At 39.9% G+C, this 22,488-nt stretch overlaps 1 protein-coding gene across 1 annotated transcript in view; it reads left to right on the forward strand.

The window, feature by feature from the left end:
* The window catches only part of FSHR (follicle stimulating hormone receptor), an 83,297-nt gene that overhangs the window by 15,692 nt on the left and 45,117 nt on the right, over positions 1–22,488 (forward strand). Inside the window, exon 2 of the mRNA XM_010004974.1 lies at positions 16,765–16,836. Coding sequence (XP_010003276.1) covers positions 16,765–16,836 — 72 coding nt within the window. The remainder of the gene's footprint in view (positions 1–16,764; positions 16,837–22,488) is intronic.

Consider the following 22,488-nt stretch of genomic DNA (forward strand, 5'->3'; position numbering starts at 1 on the left):
GAAAGAGAACTCCTGAACACTCTCCAGCATCTCTTTCTAATCTAATAAGTGGAAGGACAAATTCTAGTTATTTGACCAAGAATCTCTTCACCTAAGCATCAAATCCCACTACAATGCAGGATACTTTGTGTTCATTCTGTCCTCCTTGTGATTTCCTGCATTTATCTTCAGGACAAATGATTCATTTCCTGATTTGTATTTATTTATTTATTTATTTTGTTTATTTGTTTGTTTTTCCCTTCTGGGGAAAGGGAGAATAAAGGGAGGCTTTGTTTGCATTTGGATAACCAGAAGCATTTTCAGGCTCAGTATCCAACTCTGTACAACTGTTTTGGGAGAGACACTGAAAAGCTGCAAGTGGATTCTTGTGGCACCTTATCTCTTTCATACAAGAGACACCCCTTGGCTTATAACGATAAGCTATAGCTTTGATCAGTTTGATCTGTGTTTTTGTCCTTCTTCATAATGTGAGCTATTGTTTCTATTTATCAAAACTAATTTAAAAAACACAAGCCCTGAGTGCTCTGTTGTTCCAGATCAGGCTGCTATAGGCAGTCTTATCTGAAGTTAGTCCATTCACTGCTGATTTATTTTCACTCTGTTTTCAAGCAGAGTTCTGTTCTGTGTTTCTTCTTGGGTTTGGGTTTTTTTCTGTTTTGTTTTTATTTTTTTTCCTCTGTTTCTTTCTGCGAAAAAGACATGCACTTTCACACCTCCAATGAGAGTAAGGAGGTCTAAATTCCTTTTCTGACATGTGAAGTGAGCTCAGGAACATTCACTTGGCTCATATTCATTCAGATTTTGCTCAGATGGTGGCCCACTGTGTATTGTTCTCTATTGCCTTAAATCAAAGCACTACTTTTCTGCTAGAAAAGAAATCTGATTATTTGCTTAAATGCACTCACCTGGCCATACTGGAGTTAACGGGACTCACCGTGTTTCTGAATTAAGGGCCAGCAAAGGAAATCCTTGCCCTACTTCTTCCTGGGAAGCACTGGTTTATCTAAGGTCTAGGAGGTATTATCTAAAAATAAATACCTTTATTCAGAATTAGAGGACTCAAATAAAACTCTAAGTATTAAAAAAACAGATAAAAATAAAACCTTAAGGAGCTGGGGACCTTTTAACACCAAGTTGCATTGGAGTCTCTGGGCAAGTATCAGCATCTAATGACTTACTGTTATTTAATTACTGTCAGTGCATTTTTCTGGTTGCTATTGTAGCCTTCTTTCCCTTAGTTTAGCACAGTTGTTTAAATTTTTAACCTTCAAACTCTACAGCTGGTTAAAAGCTCTCTGGGTGTCCCGCTTGCTCAGGAAATGCAAATAACATCTACAGCCTCTCTCTGTATTTGCTGCTGTAATATATACTTTCCACGGTAAAAAAAACCTCATAGTCTGTTCCTTATTTATCCTGAGGTCTGTTTGGTCGTCATCACAGTGGAAAGCCTGTGATTTGTTCTGCAGTATGCCATAACTATCAGCTGGAATCAATCAGACAAAACATAAGCTAGATATTGTAATGAAGAAAGCAGGCATGGGGTAATGGCCTCCAAAGTCTTGGTCTGCTTTTAAAAACTTTACACTTTGCTCCAGAATCAATATGAACACAGAAAGACTGAGTCAGTATTACTGAATATTTCTTTATATGTTAAAAAGGCCTTAAGCAGCACAGCAGGAAGATATCTTTGTTTTGACTTGAGAGCCACAGGTATTGGATTGATTGGGTTCTTGCTACAACTAACATTTAAGCAGAACCACAGCTCTTCAGATAGCGTAAGAGAGTCAAGCCCCTCAGCTTGTTTGCCACAAGATCTTACCCCAAAACTTCACAGCAAGGATCTCAGCAAGTAGTCAGCAGCTCAAATTTAGCCCATCAGCACCAACCAACAGCATACTGGATGCTCTTTCCACTATACCCTGCCCTGCTCCCAGGCTTCCAGGCAGGATCATAACCCAGCAGAAGCAGGTGATGATCAGTTTTTCCTCTGTAGGAAGGGAGCCTATCCTTTGCCTGCTCTCTCCCTTCGATATAATCTATGGCTAGGGTAGGGTGGATCGAGTATCCTACGTACAACAAGGATTCTTAAGAGCTTCTAAGGGTAGTGCAAGAATAGGGCAAATGTTTAAGATATATTACCACAACAGTTCTCCACTGTACAATTAATTCCAGCCCAGGAGTGTTGCTCAAAATTCATGTTATTTGTTTAGTAGCCCTAATTTATCTCTCCTCAAATTACTCGTACATTATATCCGTGAGTCCACATCAGCTTCTTGTACCCAGGCAAGCTGCATGAAGGAGTTCTGATAATCCAGGTGTACTTCAAGAAGAGCCAAGTCCTCTTGTTTGCTTTGAATCTAGCTGCCTCTGGCCTCGCCTCTAAGCTTTTGTAATGGGAAAGTTGGAAATCATCAGTCCTTGGCCTCCTGAGACATTTTGTAGACCTCTAGCATCCCTTTAAACTTTTCATGCTGAAAAGTCCCATCCAAATTGGTTATTCCTCTTTCAAAAGCCATATCATGTCTTTGATCACCCTTACTGCCCTCCTCTTGACCCTTCCCAGTTCTCATATACCCTTTTGATGAAAGGGATCAGAACTGCACTGTCTATTCAAAGGCCATGTGAACTGCTGGTGGTTTTTTTTTTACCATAGACAAGGGGGACGAATGGTTTTTTTAAAAAAGTGCAGCAAACAAGTGTTACAAGCCCTTTAAGCATTTAATGTATTATGAGCCTGAATCTGCTTTACTCTCCACCCTCCAAGGCAGGGGGGGGAGATGGGGAGGATAAGGGACAACTTGAGACTTTACAGTGGCAGTGCATTTTCCTTGATTTTACCAGGGTAATCAAAATGACCTAGCAAAATAATTTCTGTAGATCTGAAACATTCTAATACTTTTATTACTAAAGAATGCTGAAGCATTCTTGTTGCATTTATTTTTGGAAATGTTTGTAAAGCCAATTCTGTGCAATGAAATAAGAGTCTGAATGACATGACATGATTAAGTTTTACTCTTTGATCTTCCTGCAAAGGGAGAAGACTAATCTTTGAATTATTTTAAGCTAAGGAGCAACCCCTTCTTTGGCAATGTACGAAAACTTGTGTTAGGTGTAAGTATTGAAGAATACTTCAACGCTTCCATCTAGGCAGAAATCACCTATTCCAGTGTGTCAGAATAGGTGGTGCTTGTTCTGATCTGGGTTTGTCTCCCAGTACTGGCAGAGCTGTCCCAGGCTGGCTGCAGTGCTCATTTGTTGCGGCTCTCATGGGTGTTTCAGCAAAGAGATATGTACCTCTCCAGCTCTGCCTGGTGCAGGGACATCTTAAGTAGAGCAATATCTTGGTAGTTAACCCTATTAACATATTTTGCTTTCCTATATTTATCCATTTCTTATTTAATGTCCACTGTCCACAATATCCCATAGCAAGGATTTGCATCATTGAACTCGATATTGTTAAAAGACTGAGCTCCTTCTGCTTTGCTAATCTTCTCACCCAGTTTTTTTGTCTTACTATCCTGGTCATCATACATTTGTCACCTTGCTTCTCACTCCCCTTCTAGATCACGGATGACTATGGCATACAGGACCCATGCAGGTCTCCATGAGATGATATTCATGACCTTCCTTCACTCAGCTGACTGCTTTATATATCCTTGTTTCTTCCAGTCAGGTTTTATCCAATTTTACACAGAAAGATACTTATCACAGTCATTTAGAGAGATGATGACACATTCAATTCATGTGGAGCTGATGGGAGCAAGCATGTGTAGGAAAGAGACCGAAGTCAGGATTTCATCCGCTAAGGTTAGATGTTGCAAAGGATTTATTTTCCCAGCATAACCACTAAGCTCTTTCTTAGAGGTCTTTCATAACCTATAGATGTGTCTTGAGCAGGTCAAGTTTCTCCCATCTCTATTTCACTGTTCTGTCACTCTTTTAAAGAGGGACATGTATATTTATTATTTAAGTGCTCCGTAGAGGACTAATGTTTCAGAAGCACACTTGAGGGGGAAAGCACTAAACACATCTTCATTCTAAACATAAGCTAGTTTTTTAGTTGCCAGTGTGGTCAACCTGGCATCTTTGTGAAACAATAATACTCACTTTCAAATGCATTAAAGAGGCATACTTGAAACCAGTGTCAGCTTTTTCCTGTGTATGACTGGAAGGAGACTTCTAAGTCTTGAAGGAAATAAAACAGGTGGTAGTTTTAAGAATACTAGTGCAATAGCTGCCATGCTGTTTTTATTTGAGAGCATAATTTTTACATGTGAAAGCAAATCCATGGCTAGTGGAAGACAGATAGATAAACTCAGTATTTGCAGTTTTAAGCCTGCTGAAAAATAGGAAAACATAAATTCTATTTCTTTGTTTTTTTAATACAAAAGGAAGTAATAAAGATTCCTTACTTTATTGTTCCCTTTCTATGAAATTTGTGATGTCTGCAGGAAAGAGATCTCAATAACAGAGGAAGACTGAGAGGGAGAAAAGTTTGTCTCAAGAGAGTGCAGGATGAAACTGAACATGTCCATCCACCTGCAATTCATATCTCTGTGAATGTTTCCCTCAGTAATCGCTAACAGATGAGCTGAGAAAAGTTATGGACACACAAACTGTGCAGCTAGGAAGAGCATGAGTGATGCAGGAGTGCACAGTGAGCAATGGCAGTAAATGGAAGTGTTTACAAGACTTGGATAAAATGTGCTAAGTGTATTACAGCATGAGGATTGCAAGCTCTCTTTTGCATGCAGGAGCCTGTTGTTCAAATTAATCTCATTAAGCTGCCATTGTATGTAAAAAGAAGGAAATGCTCCACTCACCACAGTGGGAAAGAAGTGGGAGCATAAAGCGTAGGCCCAGCATATTTCTTTATTTCATAGAATCATAGAATCACAGAATCCTAGGGGTTGGAAGGGACCTCGAAAGATCATCTAGTCCAACCCCCCTGACAAAGCAGGATCACCCAGAGCACATCTCACAGGAAAGCGTCCAGGTGGGTTTTGAATGTCTCCAGTGAAGGAGACTCCACAACCTCCCTGGGCAGCCTGTTCCAGGGCTCTGTCACTCTCACAGTAAAGAAGTTTTTTTTCTGATGTTAAGGCGGAACTTCCTGTGCTCTAGTTTGCACCCTTTTTCTGTCACTAGATATCACTGAAAAAAGCCTGGCTCCATCCTCCCGACACTTGCCCTTAACATATTTGTAAACATTGATGAGGTCACCCCTCAGTCTCCTCCAAGCTAAAGAGACCCAGCTCCCTCAGCCTTTCCTCATCAGGGAGATGTTCCACTCCCTTAATCATCTTTGTGGCTCTGTGCTGGACTCTTTCAAGCAGTTCCCTGTCCTTCTTGAACTGAGGGGCCCAGAGAGCAGTGCAGTAAGTGCCATTTGCATCCAGGACCCCTCCTTTAGAAGATGCTGTTTTCCCAAGACTCTCAGTGGAGTTAGCTGTATTTGGCTCTCACATTGCTCTTTGGAAAATACAGCACGTATTAGATAACAGAGAGAATATTTACTTTTGCAAAACTCATTCTGATCCAGAGAAAAAAAAACAAAGCAACTTCATTACAACTTCAAGCAAGCCTTTGGATGTATCCAAATTAATAAAAATATTTGCTGAGGGCCCCTGTTACTTGTTAGGCTGTGTGTGTTAATTAGGAAATGTAATAGTATCTTTCTTTTGATTTTATTAATATTCTGTGATATTCCAGCTGTGTCCCATTAAGCAATGCAGGCACAGTGTCTATGAGGATATGGATAAGAAAGTAAAAAGCATGCTAGCTCTTTCTAATAAATTTGTCAAACAAAATATAGCAACAGAGGTAGGTTATTTGGTGTTTTGCTAAACAGTGATGGTTCAGCACAACATTTTGTAGAAAAGCTTTCCTTTTTTTCTTTTACCTTCACTAAGGCATCCAAGTAAGAACTTAAGGAATTTTGCGCTGGCCAGGTTGTCTCAGACAATAAAAATAGCATCATGCATGGAAGATCTGCCAACATAGGAAGTCCTGAGGTCTTAAGAGATAGAAGCACTACACACCAAGAACATTTGTCACCTTTCTGCTACAACCTCAGCAGATGAACAAACCCCTGTTCCCTCCCTCCCACGGAGTAAGATATTTTTTGACACATTCTTGGGTCAGGAATAGAGTTGAGCTATTGAAGTTGGCTGCGTGTGAGCGGGGTGGCTATTCTTGCTCTGAATCAAGAGAGAGGATGAAATGTTTGAAGACAATATCTAAAAAGTTCTGTGACTGTTCAGATTGTGGCCATTTTCCAGAACCCTGTTTGTCTTGACAAGTTGCCTACAGGAAAGAACACAAAGCAAAAGGCTCTTTGAGCAAGAACAAAACACCCAGTTCTTGTACAATGCTTGTTAAGAAAGTATGAAGAGATATTAATATAAACAGATGCAACACCAGGAGTGTACTCAGAATGAATGAATTTTTTATACATCCTCACCATAAAGATGGTTGCAGATACCAAAGTCTGATTTTAAGGAAGTTGCATAATTATCACATGCTGTACTTTTCTCAAAGGTCCATGTGAGTAAGCTGTAAGGAACAAGGATGTGTTTTTCTAAAAGTAGTGTAGTGTCTTACAGGATAATCAATATTAATAAAAGTGTAGCCATTTGTAAAAACAAAGCTATCACTTTGTTCCGGCTTTCTGTAACCAAGACAGGATAACTTCATTCACTTGTGTTACTTATCTTACACAAAACACTTTTCACAGCATGCCTTTGACATTAATACAAACAATTTTAGCTGTGCTTTCAAACTTACTGCTGACCTTTTTTGTGGGTAACTCAGTCCTAGCAGTTAATCTATTTTCATATGCGAACATCACTGTGATTCTGCTCATAGTCCTAAAGAGGACTTGTCGGTTAATGCAATTTGTGCTCAGTGGCAAACATTTTTTCTCTGTTTATTGTTGAAGAAGCCAGAGGTCCAGCTTTGTTCAACCTTTGGGCAAGCTCCAAGAAAGCAGAAAATCTCTTCTGCCAATATGGCATTGCTTTACCATCTGCTTAATCTGCAGCAAGGGCACAGGACACAAATTTTGTCCTTTGACTTGCAGCCGCCTGGATCCAAGGGACCAAGGTCCATGTCACTCAGAGGGTGCTTTCCAGTAAGTCTGCTCAGAGCATTTTTGTTTGTCACATATCCTGTGTGTTGCTGCTACTTGCACCTAAATCTTCAGCCAAATTGCTTGTCAGACACTTTACAAAATGCATTAAAACAGGCAGGCAACTCGTCTAAACAGTCACAACTCTCTCTTCAGTTTTATCTCAGCAGAAAGAAACCCAACCTAAGTACACTGAAATAATTGCACTAAAGGTAGACCATTAAACATCTCAGACTGAGTAAAAAGTACTGGGTCTGCATCTTTTTTTCTGATCGGGAATTTCACAATCTTTTTTTCATCTCCACCTCTGTTTTTCCTATTTTATCCCCTACCTCCAGATTAATCTTAACCTATTCAATCAGAGGTCTTTAGCAGCATCTTTGGGCTTTATTTTTAACTGCCTGCACGTGTGACCTTGGAAAGAAGCTATCTGCAGCGTCCTGGGGGGATGTACAGTGTTACTAAAGACAGTGTATGCTTTGTCCAGAAATGAAAAAGGTATCAATGCTGAGACTAAACATACCATGGTTTTGGAAAACTAAGTCAGAGGGGAGGGAGAGTAAGCTTCACAAGCATGTTGCTTCACCGCTTTTGCAGTCTTTTAGATTCTTTCCCTCCACACACACAATTTTCTGTCCTTCCTTATCTCTCCTTATCAGCTGTTAGCTGCTGAGGGGCACTGTGTGCAACTTACTAGCTGACCTAAGTAAGGTCCTGGGGGAAAACCAAATCCCACAGCAAGTTGTTGGCATGCCTGTGTGAGTAGCATCACAGCTCTGCTGAGGAAGTGGGCATTTTGTTATCCATGTTATGGCATTTGGGGCATTCTACAAGTGAAATGCCAACAGGACGTCAGCTGTGTGATCTTAAAAGTCTTCCTTTCAGCTTTTTGTGGCTGGGTGGAATTATTACACCAAGCAACTAGTCACCAAATCAGAATAGGTATGCTATCAGTACTATTAATTATTCTTTAAATCTGATTTTTAAAAAAATAAATTAAGGGAAACTGATTTTAAGGGAGGTCACTGTTAAAGGTGAAGGGGTGATTTTCCACAAGCTACTGCACATCCTACCTTTTAGATTCAGACCTACAATGTAGTTAGGTGTTGCTAGTATCTTTATCAACATTGTTCTAATTGTATTTACTTTGTACACTGCTTTGTATAATAGCACACAAACCAAAATATTTTCTTTCTTAGAATGCCCTTACATCACTGCCAGACCTGGAGAGATTCTCAAGCAGGATAAGTGACAGGAGAACATATGCCCTTCCAGATTTATCTTACCTTTTTCATTTAGACAGAAAATGGCTTTCCCTTGTATTGCTGAGCATGATGTTACAGGGTATGGAACATCGCCCTGGTTAGTTGGGGTCACTTGTCTGGTTGCATCCCCCCCCAGCCTATATAGCCCACCCCTCAGGCTGTTCACTGCAGGGAGCAAAGTGAGAATAGGTAACCTTGATGCTGTGCAAACACTCTTCAGTGAAAGCTAGAAGATTAGTGTGTTAGTAGTACAGTTGTGGTCAAAAATCTAAACCACAGCACTGTATGAGCTGCCAAGCAAAATATTAACTCTATCTTAGCCAGGCTTGATATGACCTGAAACTCAGGAGGGGATCTTTGGTGTCTTTCTTCTCCATAAAATATATATTGCCTAATTTTTGCCTTGGAATACTCCCTTTTACCTGCTTTTATCATCCCACAAAAGGAATAAACCAGCTGCACAGTCTAGATAGTCCTTTCAGAAGCATTGAAAGCATGAACAGCTGACATAAGCACCTTAGGTGGATGCAGTGGTTAAGTGCTTCAAGTCAGATTGTGCAGATGATCAAGGCATTATGGTCTCTCTCTCCTAAATCAATTTACATGTGTGTAAAGTACTACAGGCTCTCAGGCTCTCAACTGTGTCTTGCTTGAAAAAATGAATTGCAAAGCTTTCCCTCAAGCATACCTGTGCCATCAGGGTTTCCTTTTAGAAACGAATCTGTAGCCATTATTGGAAAAATATTTTGCTTAGTTTTCCTTTAAGACAGTGGCATAGCTATCTGAAAAGACCAGCTAGTAGGATGGTGGGAGCAGTGTTTTGTCACTGCTGGTGTCATTGCTTGTGACCCCGTCAGCCTTAAGAAATCCTAACCTCAGCACCTCTTGGAACTGAGGCAAATAATATAAATCTCTCTCTGTTTTTAAATCAAAGCCTCGTGAGATTTGGAAATATCCTTGCAGCATGATATGAATGCACCTTAAAGACTTTAAAACCAAAAAGCAAATAAAACCAATATTTATGCGTTTAACCGGGTGGTTTTTGAAGCTTGATGTTTTAATATCCAGTTTGTGAGTTTTGGACTCCTCTCTGCCTGCTGTTAGGAAGGGGAAGCCTTAGCTGTGTCTAAAAGTACCTACAAACGGCTTAATAGGCCACAAAAATCTTCTGCCTGGGGAGATGATTAGGAAAAATACTTTCATATTCATGTATATCTGCATATACTCCTTCCTTGTGAGATGTTTACTAGAACCAGGCCTTAGTTCTCATGAAGTTACCTGGCAATGTGAACCCACTTCAATGAGCTGGGGACTTCACAAATTTAAATTTAATCTCGTTTAGCCCAAAGGTAATCTCATGCTTCATTCCAGTGAAAATTAGGACAAAAGTTGAGGGCCAAAATAACACAGCTCAATAGTTTTACACCAGCTGGGACATAGTCTGCAGTATCTATTGTCTCCTATTACAGTATGGAAAGTAAAATAGTCCTTCACTGTTGTACTAACTAATTAAGTGAAAGCATAAATACATAAATAAATCACAGAGTTGTCAGAGTCAGAAGGGACCTCTGGAGATCATCCAGTCCAACTCCCCTGCTAAAGCAGGATTGCCTAGAGCACATTACTCAGGACTGCATCCAGGGGGTCTTGAATATCTCCAGAGAAGAGGATTCCACAACCTTCCTGGGCAGGCTGCTCCGGTGCTCTGTGACCTTCATCATAAAGAAGTTTTTCCTCATATTTAAATGGAACTTCCTATGTTGCATCTTGTGCCTGTTGCCGCTTGTTCTGACACTGGGAACTACTGAAAAGACCTTGGCTCCATCTTCCTTGCACCCACACTTTAGATACTTACATACATTGATAAGGTCTCCCCCTCAGCCTTCTCCTCTCCAGGCTAGAGTCCCAGCTCTTTCAGCCTTTTCTCATAAGTGAGATGCTCCAATCTCCCAAGCATCTTTGTTGTCCTCTGCTGGACTCTCTCCAGTAATTCCCTGTCTCTTGAACTGGGGAGCCCAGAACTGGACACAGTATTCCAGATGTGGCCTCACCAGGACAGAGTAGAGGGGGACAATGACCTCTCTTGACCACACTCTTCCTTATGCACCCCAGGATTCCACTGGCGTTCTTGGTGACAAGGGCACATTGCTGGCTTATGGGTAATTTACTGTCTACTAGGACTCCCAGATCCTTCTCCTTGGAACTGCTTTCCAGCAGGTCCACCCCTAACCAATATTGGTGCGTAGGGTTCTTCTTCCCCAGGCACAGGACCCTACAATAGCCCTTGTTGAACCTCATTAATTTCTTCTCTGTCCAACTCTCCAGACTGTCCAGGTCATGCTGGATGGCAGCACAGCCCTCTGGAGTGGCAGCCACCCCTCCCAGTTTGGTATCATCAGTGAACTTGTTGAGGATACACTCTGTCCCCTTGTCCAGGTCATTGATTAACATGTTGAATGAGACTGGACTGAGTATTGACCCCTGGGGGACACCCCTGGCTACAGGCTTCCAACTCAACCCTGCTCCATTAATTAAATAAATAAATAGATAACCACAAAAAATTAGGGGCAGGATTTTGTTGATTTTTTGCATTCACCTATAGCACACTAAATAGGTCATGGCATCTTTTTATTTTGTCCTGGGCCAAGGCAAAATCTCATTTGTTGCTGGTGCTGGAACTCCCAGCATATCTCCAAAGCAAGAAGCAAAACTAAAGAAGCAATGGAAAAAATTACAAACAGTAAATTAAATTTGAGTGTAAAAACTTTGTTTGACAAAATACACATTGCTGCAGAGGATTGAAAGGTGATAACATCAGTCCATTAGCTCAGAGATTAAAGTAGCCTTCAAAATCCTATCACATTTATTTTTTTTTACCAAATTTGGTGATTTAGCATTGTGATCATTGAATATTTTTGGCTTTTTATTTTAGTTTCCTTTGATCCTTAAGTTGTAAAGTTTGTAATATCTGCTTGATACAGTTAATTTCAACATCATGAATTTGCAATGAACATGAGCCAAGGAAGATAATTCTACAATGTACGTGCTGTGCTATCTGATTAATTGTGTGTGACTTAAGTAGATCTGAGAAAGAATTTTTAAGGAGTGTTTTGAAAGACCTAAATTCAGCCATGCTTTATGAAGCAGGTTTTTTTAATATTTATTTTTTTTTAACTAGTATAATTTCTAAGAATTGGTGCTCTTTGTTGTGCAAGTGGTTGGGGGCGGTTGCCAAGGAAGGGAGCTGGGAGGAGGGGACACCAGTGCTGTGCAGGAGTAAGTGCTGGTGGAGAACCAAAGACCATCTTCATAATTGTTCAAGAATAAGCTTGTGAGACCAGGATCTGAGAACTCATTTGATTAATATGCAAAACACGCAATTTCGCACCTAAGTGACTAACCTCACAGTCTATTTACATTTATTTGCTTAATGCACACATTTCACATGTTTCCTATGCAGTTTTTTCAGTGGAAATTACCCCTATGGGTCCACTTTTTAATCTGGTAATTTGCCAAGTCTTTTTAATCACCTACACCTTGGGCACCATGTACTTCTATAATGACAACCAGTCCTCCATCCCTTTGTTATGAAGTCTGTCTGATTTCTGTCACTGGATTCATGTGGGGCTGGATGGAAGAATATTGATTTTTCCAGAGGGGTGAGGTTTTTTTGCCTTGTATCTTGTGTTTTTTTCTGTCTGAAGTACTTCAGCTGCAGAAAACTCTATTTTAGGAAAAGTTCAATAAATCTCTTCATAATTGGAAACGTTAGAGGGTTATTCAGGATCACTTTACCAGTACATACTAATTTCTGTTGTTTGCATTGTGTCCTCAACAGGCTTTGAGATTAAGTTGACATGGTGATATTTCTCTTAGACTAGACACAACTATACAGAAAGAAGATATATTTGGGTTTGGTGTCAGTGTCTTCATATTAACTGAGACCCCCACCATTTTAAATAACCACATTTAGATGTCTCCGTATAAATAAACAAATCAGTAGGAGATAGTCCTGACAGTTCTAGCCTTAATTAGCAGCAGTTTTTTAGTAGTTCTGTAATAGAATAATTTACTTCTCACATTCATGAGACAAACTAAAATGATATAATAAAGAGGCATATTAAACATTTAAAAATTAAAATGGAAAAACCTTTGGGAATTGTGTGTGCTCAGTCCAGAGAGATCCAGTCTAATTGTAAGCTTACCTATCCTTCCAGGTGTAAAAGAGTATTACTGCACAACAGACAACAACTACTCTCACTGGTCAAAAATACAGAAGAAGGTTAAAATCAGCTAAATATTAAGCAATATTGTATATTTAAGTCAGTATTTATATTGTAGTTTATAAGATATAATGTATCAAGTATTAGTTTGACTGCTTCAGTTCCTAGCAATAAACTCCACAAGAATCACTTTCAACAAATGCACATACATACAGATTTAGAAATATTTCCTGGATATCAGGGCATGTATAAGAGCAATGGGTAAGACTTAAATCTAGTTTATACTTCTGTATATAGGGAATAGCAATTGTTGTTATTGCCATTTTCCTATTTCCAGCCATATATATGGCCTTCTCATGATGCAGGATAAGGATGTCACATTTGACGCTTGTTTACTTTCCTGTGCTTGTTTCTGCTCTCTCATTTGTTTTTGGTGGCACCAACATTGGAGCCCCTGCTAAGACTTCTGCCACCTACTGTAACCCAAATAACATTAACATCAGTGAACTCTGGACTTTAAAAAGTGTATTTTTTATTTTTTTTTCTCTCAGGGAAATCATCTCTAATTAATGCTTCTAGAGAGGATGGTAGGGTTAAGTCCCCTTGGCCTCTTTGGTGGCACAAAGATTCTAGCCCTGGCTGCACAATCCTTGAACCTACACAGGGAGAGGTCCCTTGGCCACTGAACATCCTCCTGCTTCATGAAATAAGGGAGTTTGCACTTCTCAAAGTGGTGGGGGATTTGAAGCCAGGTGTCCCATTCCCTGTGTCCATGCTTTAGCTGCTAGGGCTGTGCTGAGAGGCCACGGTGCCTTCCTGCCTCCTGGAAAAGCCTGCTGTGGGGGGGGGTCCCTGTGCGTGCTGAGGCTGTTGCTACACCTGTGGCTCTGACATGCAGCTGAAAGCTCTGAGAGGTGAGATTTAATGTTTCCTGGGGGGTAGTTCTGTGTACAGAATTTTGGATCCCCAAACCTTCAGTCTAACCTTTCTTGCACCTTATGTTGGGCGTTTGGCCCTGGGTTTTAAATGCTGTGCCGTGCACTGAGTGTTGAGACTTTTCAGTGCTTTCCTTGCTGGTGTCTTAATGCTAACATAATTTTTTAAGACCAAATACTGCATCTCTCCATTAAGCACATGTTTTTTAATGGATGCTTTTGTTTACTTGTTTGTCTTGACATGAAACATGCTTGAATGAAGGTGGGCTATATTCATTTCTTTGACCCTAAAATAATGCCAGCAACTAAACCAAGGAAATGCTTTTAAATTATTTTCTCCATGTACCACAAGAAGAATTGGTTTTGAACTGCTAGTATCTCAAGCTAAGTACAGATTGATTCTTGGAGTTTAATTGATGAGATTTATTGTCAGTACAGCATTTGGCTACTTATAATAGACTCCTATTCATTATATGGTTGATAATTCAACAAGTAGCTGGTTTTAATTTTCAGTGTTCGTTATACCATCAAAGCTGACTTTATTAGCCTACTCAGGCATGTTTAAAAACAATTAACCTTAATTTTTTTAAGTGGAATGTGAGACTTCAGCTATTAAACTTCAATTCTACTTTAACTGCTCCAGGGCATTAGACACGTGGCTCCTGAATTCTGGCACCTTATTTAGCAGGATAACAGGCTATTCAACAAAGACACTCATGGTTTGATTTTTCCTTCTATACACTTGTGCCTTTCCTCATATAGGCAGCCTCATCTATGAATGAGGTTCCTTTCTTTTAATTAGTTTTGGGATCAGGCTGTAAATTCTCGTTGTGGTGAAGCATGGCACGGGCCAGTGTTTAATTAAAAATTAGCACACGTCCTGACCTCTGCACACATCCTGACATCTGCACCTGCAGAGAGAAGATTCATTTTAGAACATTGCCATAAAAAATGTATAGGTGGCTTTTCAGACAGAGCCACTGTCAGAGCCAGACTGTCAGAGACACTTGCTAGGGCCCCAAAATTAGACGTGCATTCCTACAAAGGAGAGTTTAGGAAAGGTTTCAAAGCAGATCAAAGTTTAAAGAGTTTCCTGATGGTTCAGCTTTGTAGCATTAAGCCTGCTGGGTGCTCTGCAAGGATCCATTGTACCTGGCTTCACACTGAAAGCAAAGCCATAGCTTTGCATACATTACACTGGCCCTGTTTTCAGTAGGGCTTCACAAATTGCCTAATCCAGGTTAGGTTCTTTCTGGAAGCACTTTAATCCTTCTGACATTTGCATAATGACCTCAGCAGTGTAATTCTTATGTGACTGTGTTGAAGCTCTTTCTTACTTACATTTCTGATAATGCAAGAATAGCAGAATACCAAATGGACTTTCTCATATTCCTGGACTGATAATACCATAAATTTCAATGTTTTAAAAAGTGTGGGTCCAGGTTCTCTCCTGATATGATCACAGTGACATCTCCAGTAGTAGATAGGTAGGTAGGTGCATTGACTTTGTCCTCCTTAAGTAAATATTAACTCTTATTTGGGAATCTTAATGAGGGAGTAGATTCCATTGAAGACTTAAAATTAAAAAAATAGGAATATTTCACAGTGGTATTCTGTCAGAATAAGACTTTTTTTCCTAGGACTTTTATTAAAACATTATAACCTCCCATGAAAATTCTAAACTAATCAGCTGCAATAAAAAATAGATGAGGATTGTATGAATACTTTATGTGAACAGTAAGAAAGTAAGTCTCTAGTTTTGAGGTACTTTGTTGAAATTGCAGAACTATGCTGCAGGTAATACCAGGCAGACTTCCCATTTCTGTCCTCCTGCAAACATTACCATAAGGTGGCACAGACAGGAACTGAAAGATGCTCCCAGGCAGCCATGCAACACCAGTTCTGAGATGATAAAAATGAGAGATTCTGTAGCATGCATGCTCACTGAAAAATTACTGCCATAGTAATTCAGAAAATAATTAATTACTATTTCCTTGGGAAAATAAACTAAGAAATGGAATCATATGGTGATATTCATGTATGTGACACAAGTGGGTTTTTTTATTATTTTTTTTTAAGTAAATACCCTTTTTTAATGGCTATTGTTTGGTATAACCAGTATTATCTGATGTCTTGCTTATTTTGTCTGCTTCATTTTTAGTACCTGGGAGTTCGAATATTATTTTATTCTCAGCAGAGAATACAAAAATAGTATATTTCTCCCTACAAAATCTCTGTGGGCTTTCTCATATCTTAGCTACATCTTCTTGACCTGGCATCTCGTCATAAGTGTGTCCTGTGAAGGACATATCTTGATGAGCAAGTCGTTTTAATTTATGCAATTGTTTGTGCTCACTATCTATTCATGATTCAAGGTGTGAAAAAAACAGGGACCCAGATAACACCTTATTTCTTCAAGAAGTAGTCAGTATCCTACCTTCATTTGCTGAGGGGCATCAGAAGTTCTGTCATCCTCTTTGTTTATTATGATAAAAGGGGATGAGTCCAGGTTACAAAAAAATAAATAAATTATGTATTATTGGATATTTTAAATATATTTCTCTTCATAAAGCATATTCTGTGACCCTTAAAAATTATTAAAATATTGTCTTGGTGTATGTGTGCTTGAGTTTTGTATTCCAAAGTCCTAATTTTGTGGCACATTATAAACCAATTTGAAAGGAGACTGAGAAGCAATATAGTGTATTAAAGTAGATGATTCCTTAAGTTATCTGTGCAGCAGGTGAAAGCTTATCTTGCATGAGCAGGCACGTACCACCCTACAGCCCTGTGTAAGAAACTCACCTCAGTCTGGCTCCATGGGGCTGCTTCATCCTATGCTTGATCATCTCTCAAAAGAGAGATCACAATGAGAAAGCTGGTGTCTCTTCCCCGCCCACAGCAAAGCTGTGGTGACCAGATCTGGGTTGAACTGAAACAAACAGGAGAATCAGAACTACTGACTGATTGTATTTCCCCTGAGCAGCTCCAGATGCTGAGCAGCCCAACGCTGTGCTGTAATTTTGGTCTAGGTCTAGGCAGGCACTTGGAGTCCCACAAAGCCTTTGAACATTACAGTACTTAGACACTGAAGCCTTCAGCCTGGAGGCTGTCCTTGCACCTGTGATAAAGGCCTTTGCTGTCCTGTTAGGGCTACCACGTAGTCCTGTGTTTTGAATAGTGAATAATCATTCAATTTTCTCTATTTTCAGGAGATTTGTCCTCACCAAGATGAGGGTCATTCCAAAAGGAGCTTTCACAGGACTTGGTGACCTAGAGAAAATGTATGTATTGTGTCAATATGTACTAGGAAGCAACTATTTACTTGAAACAGCAGTTTCTGGTTGCAGCTCCTTTATTGTCTGTGAGCAAGCCTCTCTCACTGAGCTTCATCTAGTTTACTCTTTCTGTTTCCAAAAAAAGAACATTTTTTTAAAAGACCATGTTGCAAAGCATTGTTGTCATAAATGCATTTTATATTAGCAAGTGGGCAGTCCTGGGTCAAAGGGTTGGTTTAGCATAGAATGTCATTGCAATTAATAAATACAGGGCTATGGCAGAAGATCATGGGAAACTGATTATTTTGTGGATTTTGTAATAGATGGGAATAAATTGGAAGATGAGGGAGGAAAGAACTTCAGTTCATAGCAGGGCAGGCAATACTCTTTTCATTAATGAGTAAGCAGGATTGCTTTGTGCATGTTCAGATTCAGCTGGCAGGATGCATGACAGAAGTTTATTAGGGGTGATAGATCCAAATATCTTAGCACATAAAGGGTATGAGCATCTAATTTCCATGAATTTTGGTGATAAGCCTGGAGATACAAATATGAGCACATTTGATGTATCATACATTTGTTAGTAGTCTGTTGTGACTGTATTGCAGCCCTCCACTGCTAGAAGGAAAAACCCTTAGTAATACGTTTCCTACTGTTCTTTAGCAACGAAATCTATGAGTTAACTGGTGCTGGCATCAGAAGTGAAAACTGCCTCTATCCAACTTGAACTACTCTGAGGCATGTGTGATTTTTCTGAATTATTTAATATATGAACAAAACTCAACATTTTGTTTAGAAACACATCCAGTACTAGCACCCTGACAGGAGAGGGTTACAAACCAGTTGTTCATCCAAGAGTAGTCTGAGTGGGAGCTGGAATATGCGCTTTAAAGTCAGTGTCTTTTTCAGTGCTCTCAGTGCTGGAATACTGCATCCAGCTCTGGGCTCCCCAGTTCAAGTGAGACAGGGAGCTACTGGAGAGAGTCCAGAGGAGGATGACAAAGGTTGACTGGGGAATTAGCATCTCTCTTATGAGAAAAGGCTGAAAGAGCTGGGACTCTTTAGTCTGGAGATGAGAAGACTGAGGGGAGACCTTATCAATGTATGTAAGTATCTAAAGGGTGGGTGCAAGGAAGATGGAATCAAGGTCTTCTCAGTAGTTCCCAATGTCAAAATGAGGGGCAATGGGCACAAGCAGGAACATGGGAAGTTCCATTTAAATATGAGGAAAAACTTCTTTATGGTGAAGGTGATGGAGCACTGGAACAGGCTGCCCAGGGAGATTGTAGAGTCTCCATCTCTGGAGATATTCAAAACCCCCTGGATGCAGTCCCGTGTAAAGTGCTCTAGGTTATCCTACTTCAGTGGGAGAGTTGGACTAGATGATCTCGAGAGGTCCCTTCCAACTCCAGCAATTCTGTGATTCTGTGACTCTGCGTGTAACGGCACAACTAAAACCTGCCCTTTTTCCTCATACTCTTGCATAAGCAAGGGATTTAGCAAGAGTGTGAGCACTCCAGAAGGCACGGCAAGGAGAGGGAAAGGATTTTGACTGTAGAGAAGGGTGGATGGATGGAGAATAAGCAATGAATATGCAAGAAGGACTGCAGGTCTTCTGGTCAGCAGTGAATTATAAGGCTCACATGGCATCTGGCCTTTTCTGAAGAGTGAGATCCATTTCAGGGCATCACTGTAGATTCAGGACTGTTCTATTTGCATGTGGCACATGCTAAAAAGATTCCAATTGCCGCAGCCCACTCATAGATCCAGACCCTCAGAACCCCATCAAGCACAGCTGAGAAGGATCATTTTTCTTGAGAGAAGAAAAATAAAGTCTAATTTTTTTGTGGCCAAGAGTTACCAGTTAGGAGTAAGATCAGCTCTGTGTCACCAGTTTTGTTGGCATTTGTTTCTCCCCAGTCCTGCAGCATTCCCTTTAGCCTAGTCCCTGTGACAAACCATTGAGCTCTGGGCTGTGAAGTGGCTTGCAAAGTGCGTTGTAAACTGCTCCTGTTGTCATTAATTACTTAGAAACCATATGTCAGGTATGTATTAAGGTAGTGATAACATTGAATAGGATGTCTTTAAGTGGTGATTTGTTGTTAACCAAAAAAATGATATATGGAAATGATGTCAATTTGAAATATATGTATGTACTATTAGCACATGGAAGAGAAATGGGGACAGACAATTTATAGCAAAGCATCCTTGAAAATAAAAGTGTGATAAATATGCAAATGAGACCAATGAACATCAACAAAGACACAGTATTTGCAGATGATATGGCAAACAGATAAAATCTGAAATAACTCAGAAATCCTAAACGTAACCCATAAAACATTCATCGGAAATATTCATGTAGGGACAAAAAAAGTGTAATCAAATGATAGATTTGCATATTAAAACACAGCATTTGTATGAGAACCTTTTTACTCCTGCAGGATCATGCACAGAAAGGAAGATTAAAGGAAACTGTATCTAAGGACAACAGCTGTTAATAACGTGATACCTCCATATGGTAAAATGTGGACAGTCTGGTGTAAACAAAGGAGATGCTACAATGCTGTATAAGTATATGCTCACCTAGCAGACTAAAAATTAAGAGACTGATAATATTTCCTGAATGTGTTACTGTAGAAAAACAATCATATGTAGTCCAGCATACCTGTACACGTGAGTTTTTACTAGGTAACTTATAACTGTTCTTCTGAGAACTGGGTAGCTTTTAAAGCCCAGAAGCTGCAGGGAAATGGCAGTCTTTGGAATCACCCATTGTGGATGAGCTCGCTGAGAACAAGTTAACTCAGAGATGAGTCCTCCACAAGCATCTTAACTGTTGTATTTACGTTCAAAGTGAATGAAGGCTTTTGAATGCAGTGACTGAAAAATTCTGGGTTTCAAAGAAATAATTAAATAACACTTTTCAGTGTTTCTGCTTTCTCTATGCATTTTAGTTTCTTCCTAAACACCTGAGCAGCTGAGAGCTTTGAATAGACGTATTTTGCCTTAAAATATCAAACCCTTTCAGGTACTGCCAGTCAAGTTCCAGTTACAGCACCCAGGGAAGATCTTGTCTGTTTTCCATTTGGACTGCTTAAGATCTTTCCAGAATGGACACCAGTGACCATGACTAATACTGGGAAAAAGTAGTGTGACCTGGAAATGGAGGCGTAGAGCAGCTGTTCAGCCCTGCTTTGTGAAGCTCCAGTTTCAGTTACCGAGACAAAATCTTTTGGTTTCCAACTGATTTTTTTAATTATTTTTTTTTTAATTTGGCAAAATACAGACTGGAATTTTATTTGGCCAAATTTGCCTTGGAATACTTCTGCCGTTTTGAAGTTTTCTGAAAGAATGGGATCCCATTTGAACCATCCCTAGCTTGTCACCATCTTCCCACCCATCTAAATTCATTCAACTTCTGAAAACTGTCATATAGATAAACAACTTGCCCCATGTATGTCCCAGGAGAAAGATCTTCTTTTCTGGGATAAAATGTTTTAAGTTACAGACTCCATTTTTCTGAGATTTCTCTTACTAAATATGCAACTTAAATTTTCTTAGAGAAAACTACTTCAGAAACACACAGATCTGAGGAAGAGCTTAATCAGCTTGTTGCTAGCAGCTCTCCAACTTCTGCATAGCTCTGGCTTTGTGTTAATTTAGCAAATAGATGTTCAGGGAAGCAGACTAGTTATTCTCACTGCATGTTCAGTCTACTCCTAAGTGTTGGCCAACTGGAACGTGGCAGCTCACCTGGACTACTGCTTAACCAACCTGTTTACAATCCCAGAACTAATTAACCCTGCAGTTACTAAATTAAAAAGCAGCCTCATGCAGGCACATACCTGGCAAAATCAATTCAACATGTTATGCAGCTGTTATGTCATCTTTAACCTGCACTGGAAGTGCTTAATTTGGAGGAGAGACAGTCTGAAACAATATTACTTAATCACTCAGTGATTTCAAGCTTTTGGTATTTTATGCTGAGAATGTTGTTCATATGAACAAATGCTGCTGGTCTGTGACCTAGTTACATGGACACCAGCTTATTTCATACAACAACCAAGCTGTTGTATGATGCTAAAATCTCTCCTGTTTGCCCCTGTTGGCTAAAAGGCAGGTCACACTTTCCTTTGACTCATCTAGATCAAACTGAGTTGCCTTTTATGTTTTATCTAAACTGAACTGACGTTCTTGAGGACAATGGGGACCACTCCATAGAGTATTTTGAGGCACATGCTGAAGTACATGGCTGAATCAAGGCATATCTCTCTTCCTGTGAGTGCCGAAGCCCTTGGCCTGGTTGTAATAGTTCTCACCAAGACAATTTGACATAGTGGGAAGTCTTCACTTTATTTAGCAAGTTTTAACAACCTGGAAAATTGGTGGGTTTATCCTTCAGACCTTCTTCAGCAGCAGCCATCAAAGCTGCCTGGGCTAGCAAATGGCTAAGGCATGTCCATTATCCCATGTGTTCCTGAAATCAGTCTCATTCAGCCTCTGAGTGTGATCCAGTAACACTTGGCAACACATAGCCCAAAAAGGTGGCAAGGATGGAGGGGAGGCAGAAGCTGCATGACCACCTAAGGATGAGCAGTCTGTGTCCTCTGCTACCAGGAAAGCTGGTCAGTATTTTGCAGTTCTCCAATTTTCCTTTGGCATCCTTACACGGTGTATTGTGTGTTGCCTCCTTTAGTATGTGAAAGGCTATGATTAAATAAGAACATTAAAGCTAGTTTGAGAAAATGGCTAGAATTCAGTGTTTCCAAGACATTTGGAGATGGATTCTAGGCAGGAATTCCATTCTATCTTTTGTTGCATTATTTGGATAAATCTGCTATTTTTTTTTTTCTTTTACAACAAGTAAAATATGGACTTTCAGGATCTGCAGTGATATGTAAGTTAAATAATACATATTTACAAAATATTTCTTTACATCCCTAAATGGGGATCTGGTGCATTATGTGTACCAAAATATATACTGAAGCAGGTAACAATCATACTTCAGTAATAAATACTGCAGGGTACATTCTCAAGGTGCAACTCCATGGATATTAAATTTTAATTTACATTATAGGAAGTTATGTGTAACGTTCTGCATCTTAAGGGCAGGGCATGAAAATATGTCTGCTACATAATGCATTTAAATTAGTCTAAATATGCATTTTTCTCTTAGGGAATAGAAGACTACAGTTCAAAAACATCGAAGTGAAAGCAAAGAAATTAAAAATTCAGGCTGACATCTACCTCCCTGGATGTGTTCAAGGCGAGGCTGGATGGTGCTTTGAGTAACCAGGTCTACAGGAATGTGTCCCTACCTGTGCACGGGGGTTGGAACTAGATGATCTTTAAGGTCCCTTCCAACCCAAACCATTCAGTGATTCTATGATCCTGTGATTGCATCCCAAAGAATAAATATTTTACTGAGGCCACTGTTCTGATGTGGGGCTTTACCCTATGTCTGTCTAGCCTGATCCTACATGAGTCATCAAAGGCCACCCAGCCCACCACAGGCTGATGGTTGAGCCGTAAGCCATCACAGGAGGCTTCCTAGATCCTGAGAGTAGACTTGCAAGTCCCAGATGCCTTCCTCCCAACTGACAGTCCGTGCTTGACGGTGATCACTGGTTTGGAACCAGCTCTTTTCTATACTGGAGT

The sequence above is a fragment of the Chaetura pelagica genome, unplaced genomic scaffold (assembly GCF_000747805.2).
Source record: "Chaetura pelagica isolate M959 unplaced genomic scaffold, ChaPel_1.0 scaffold8, whole genome shotgun sequence".
NCBI lineage: Eukaryota > Metazoa > Chordata > Aves > Apodiformes > Apodidae > Chaetura > Chaetura pelagica.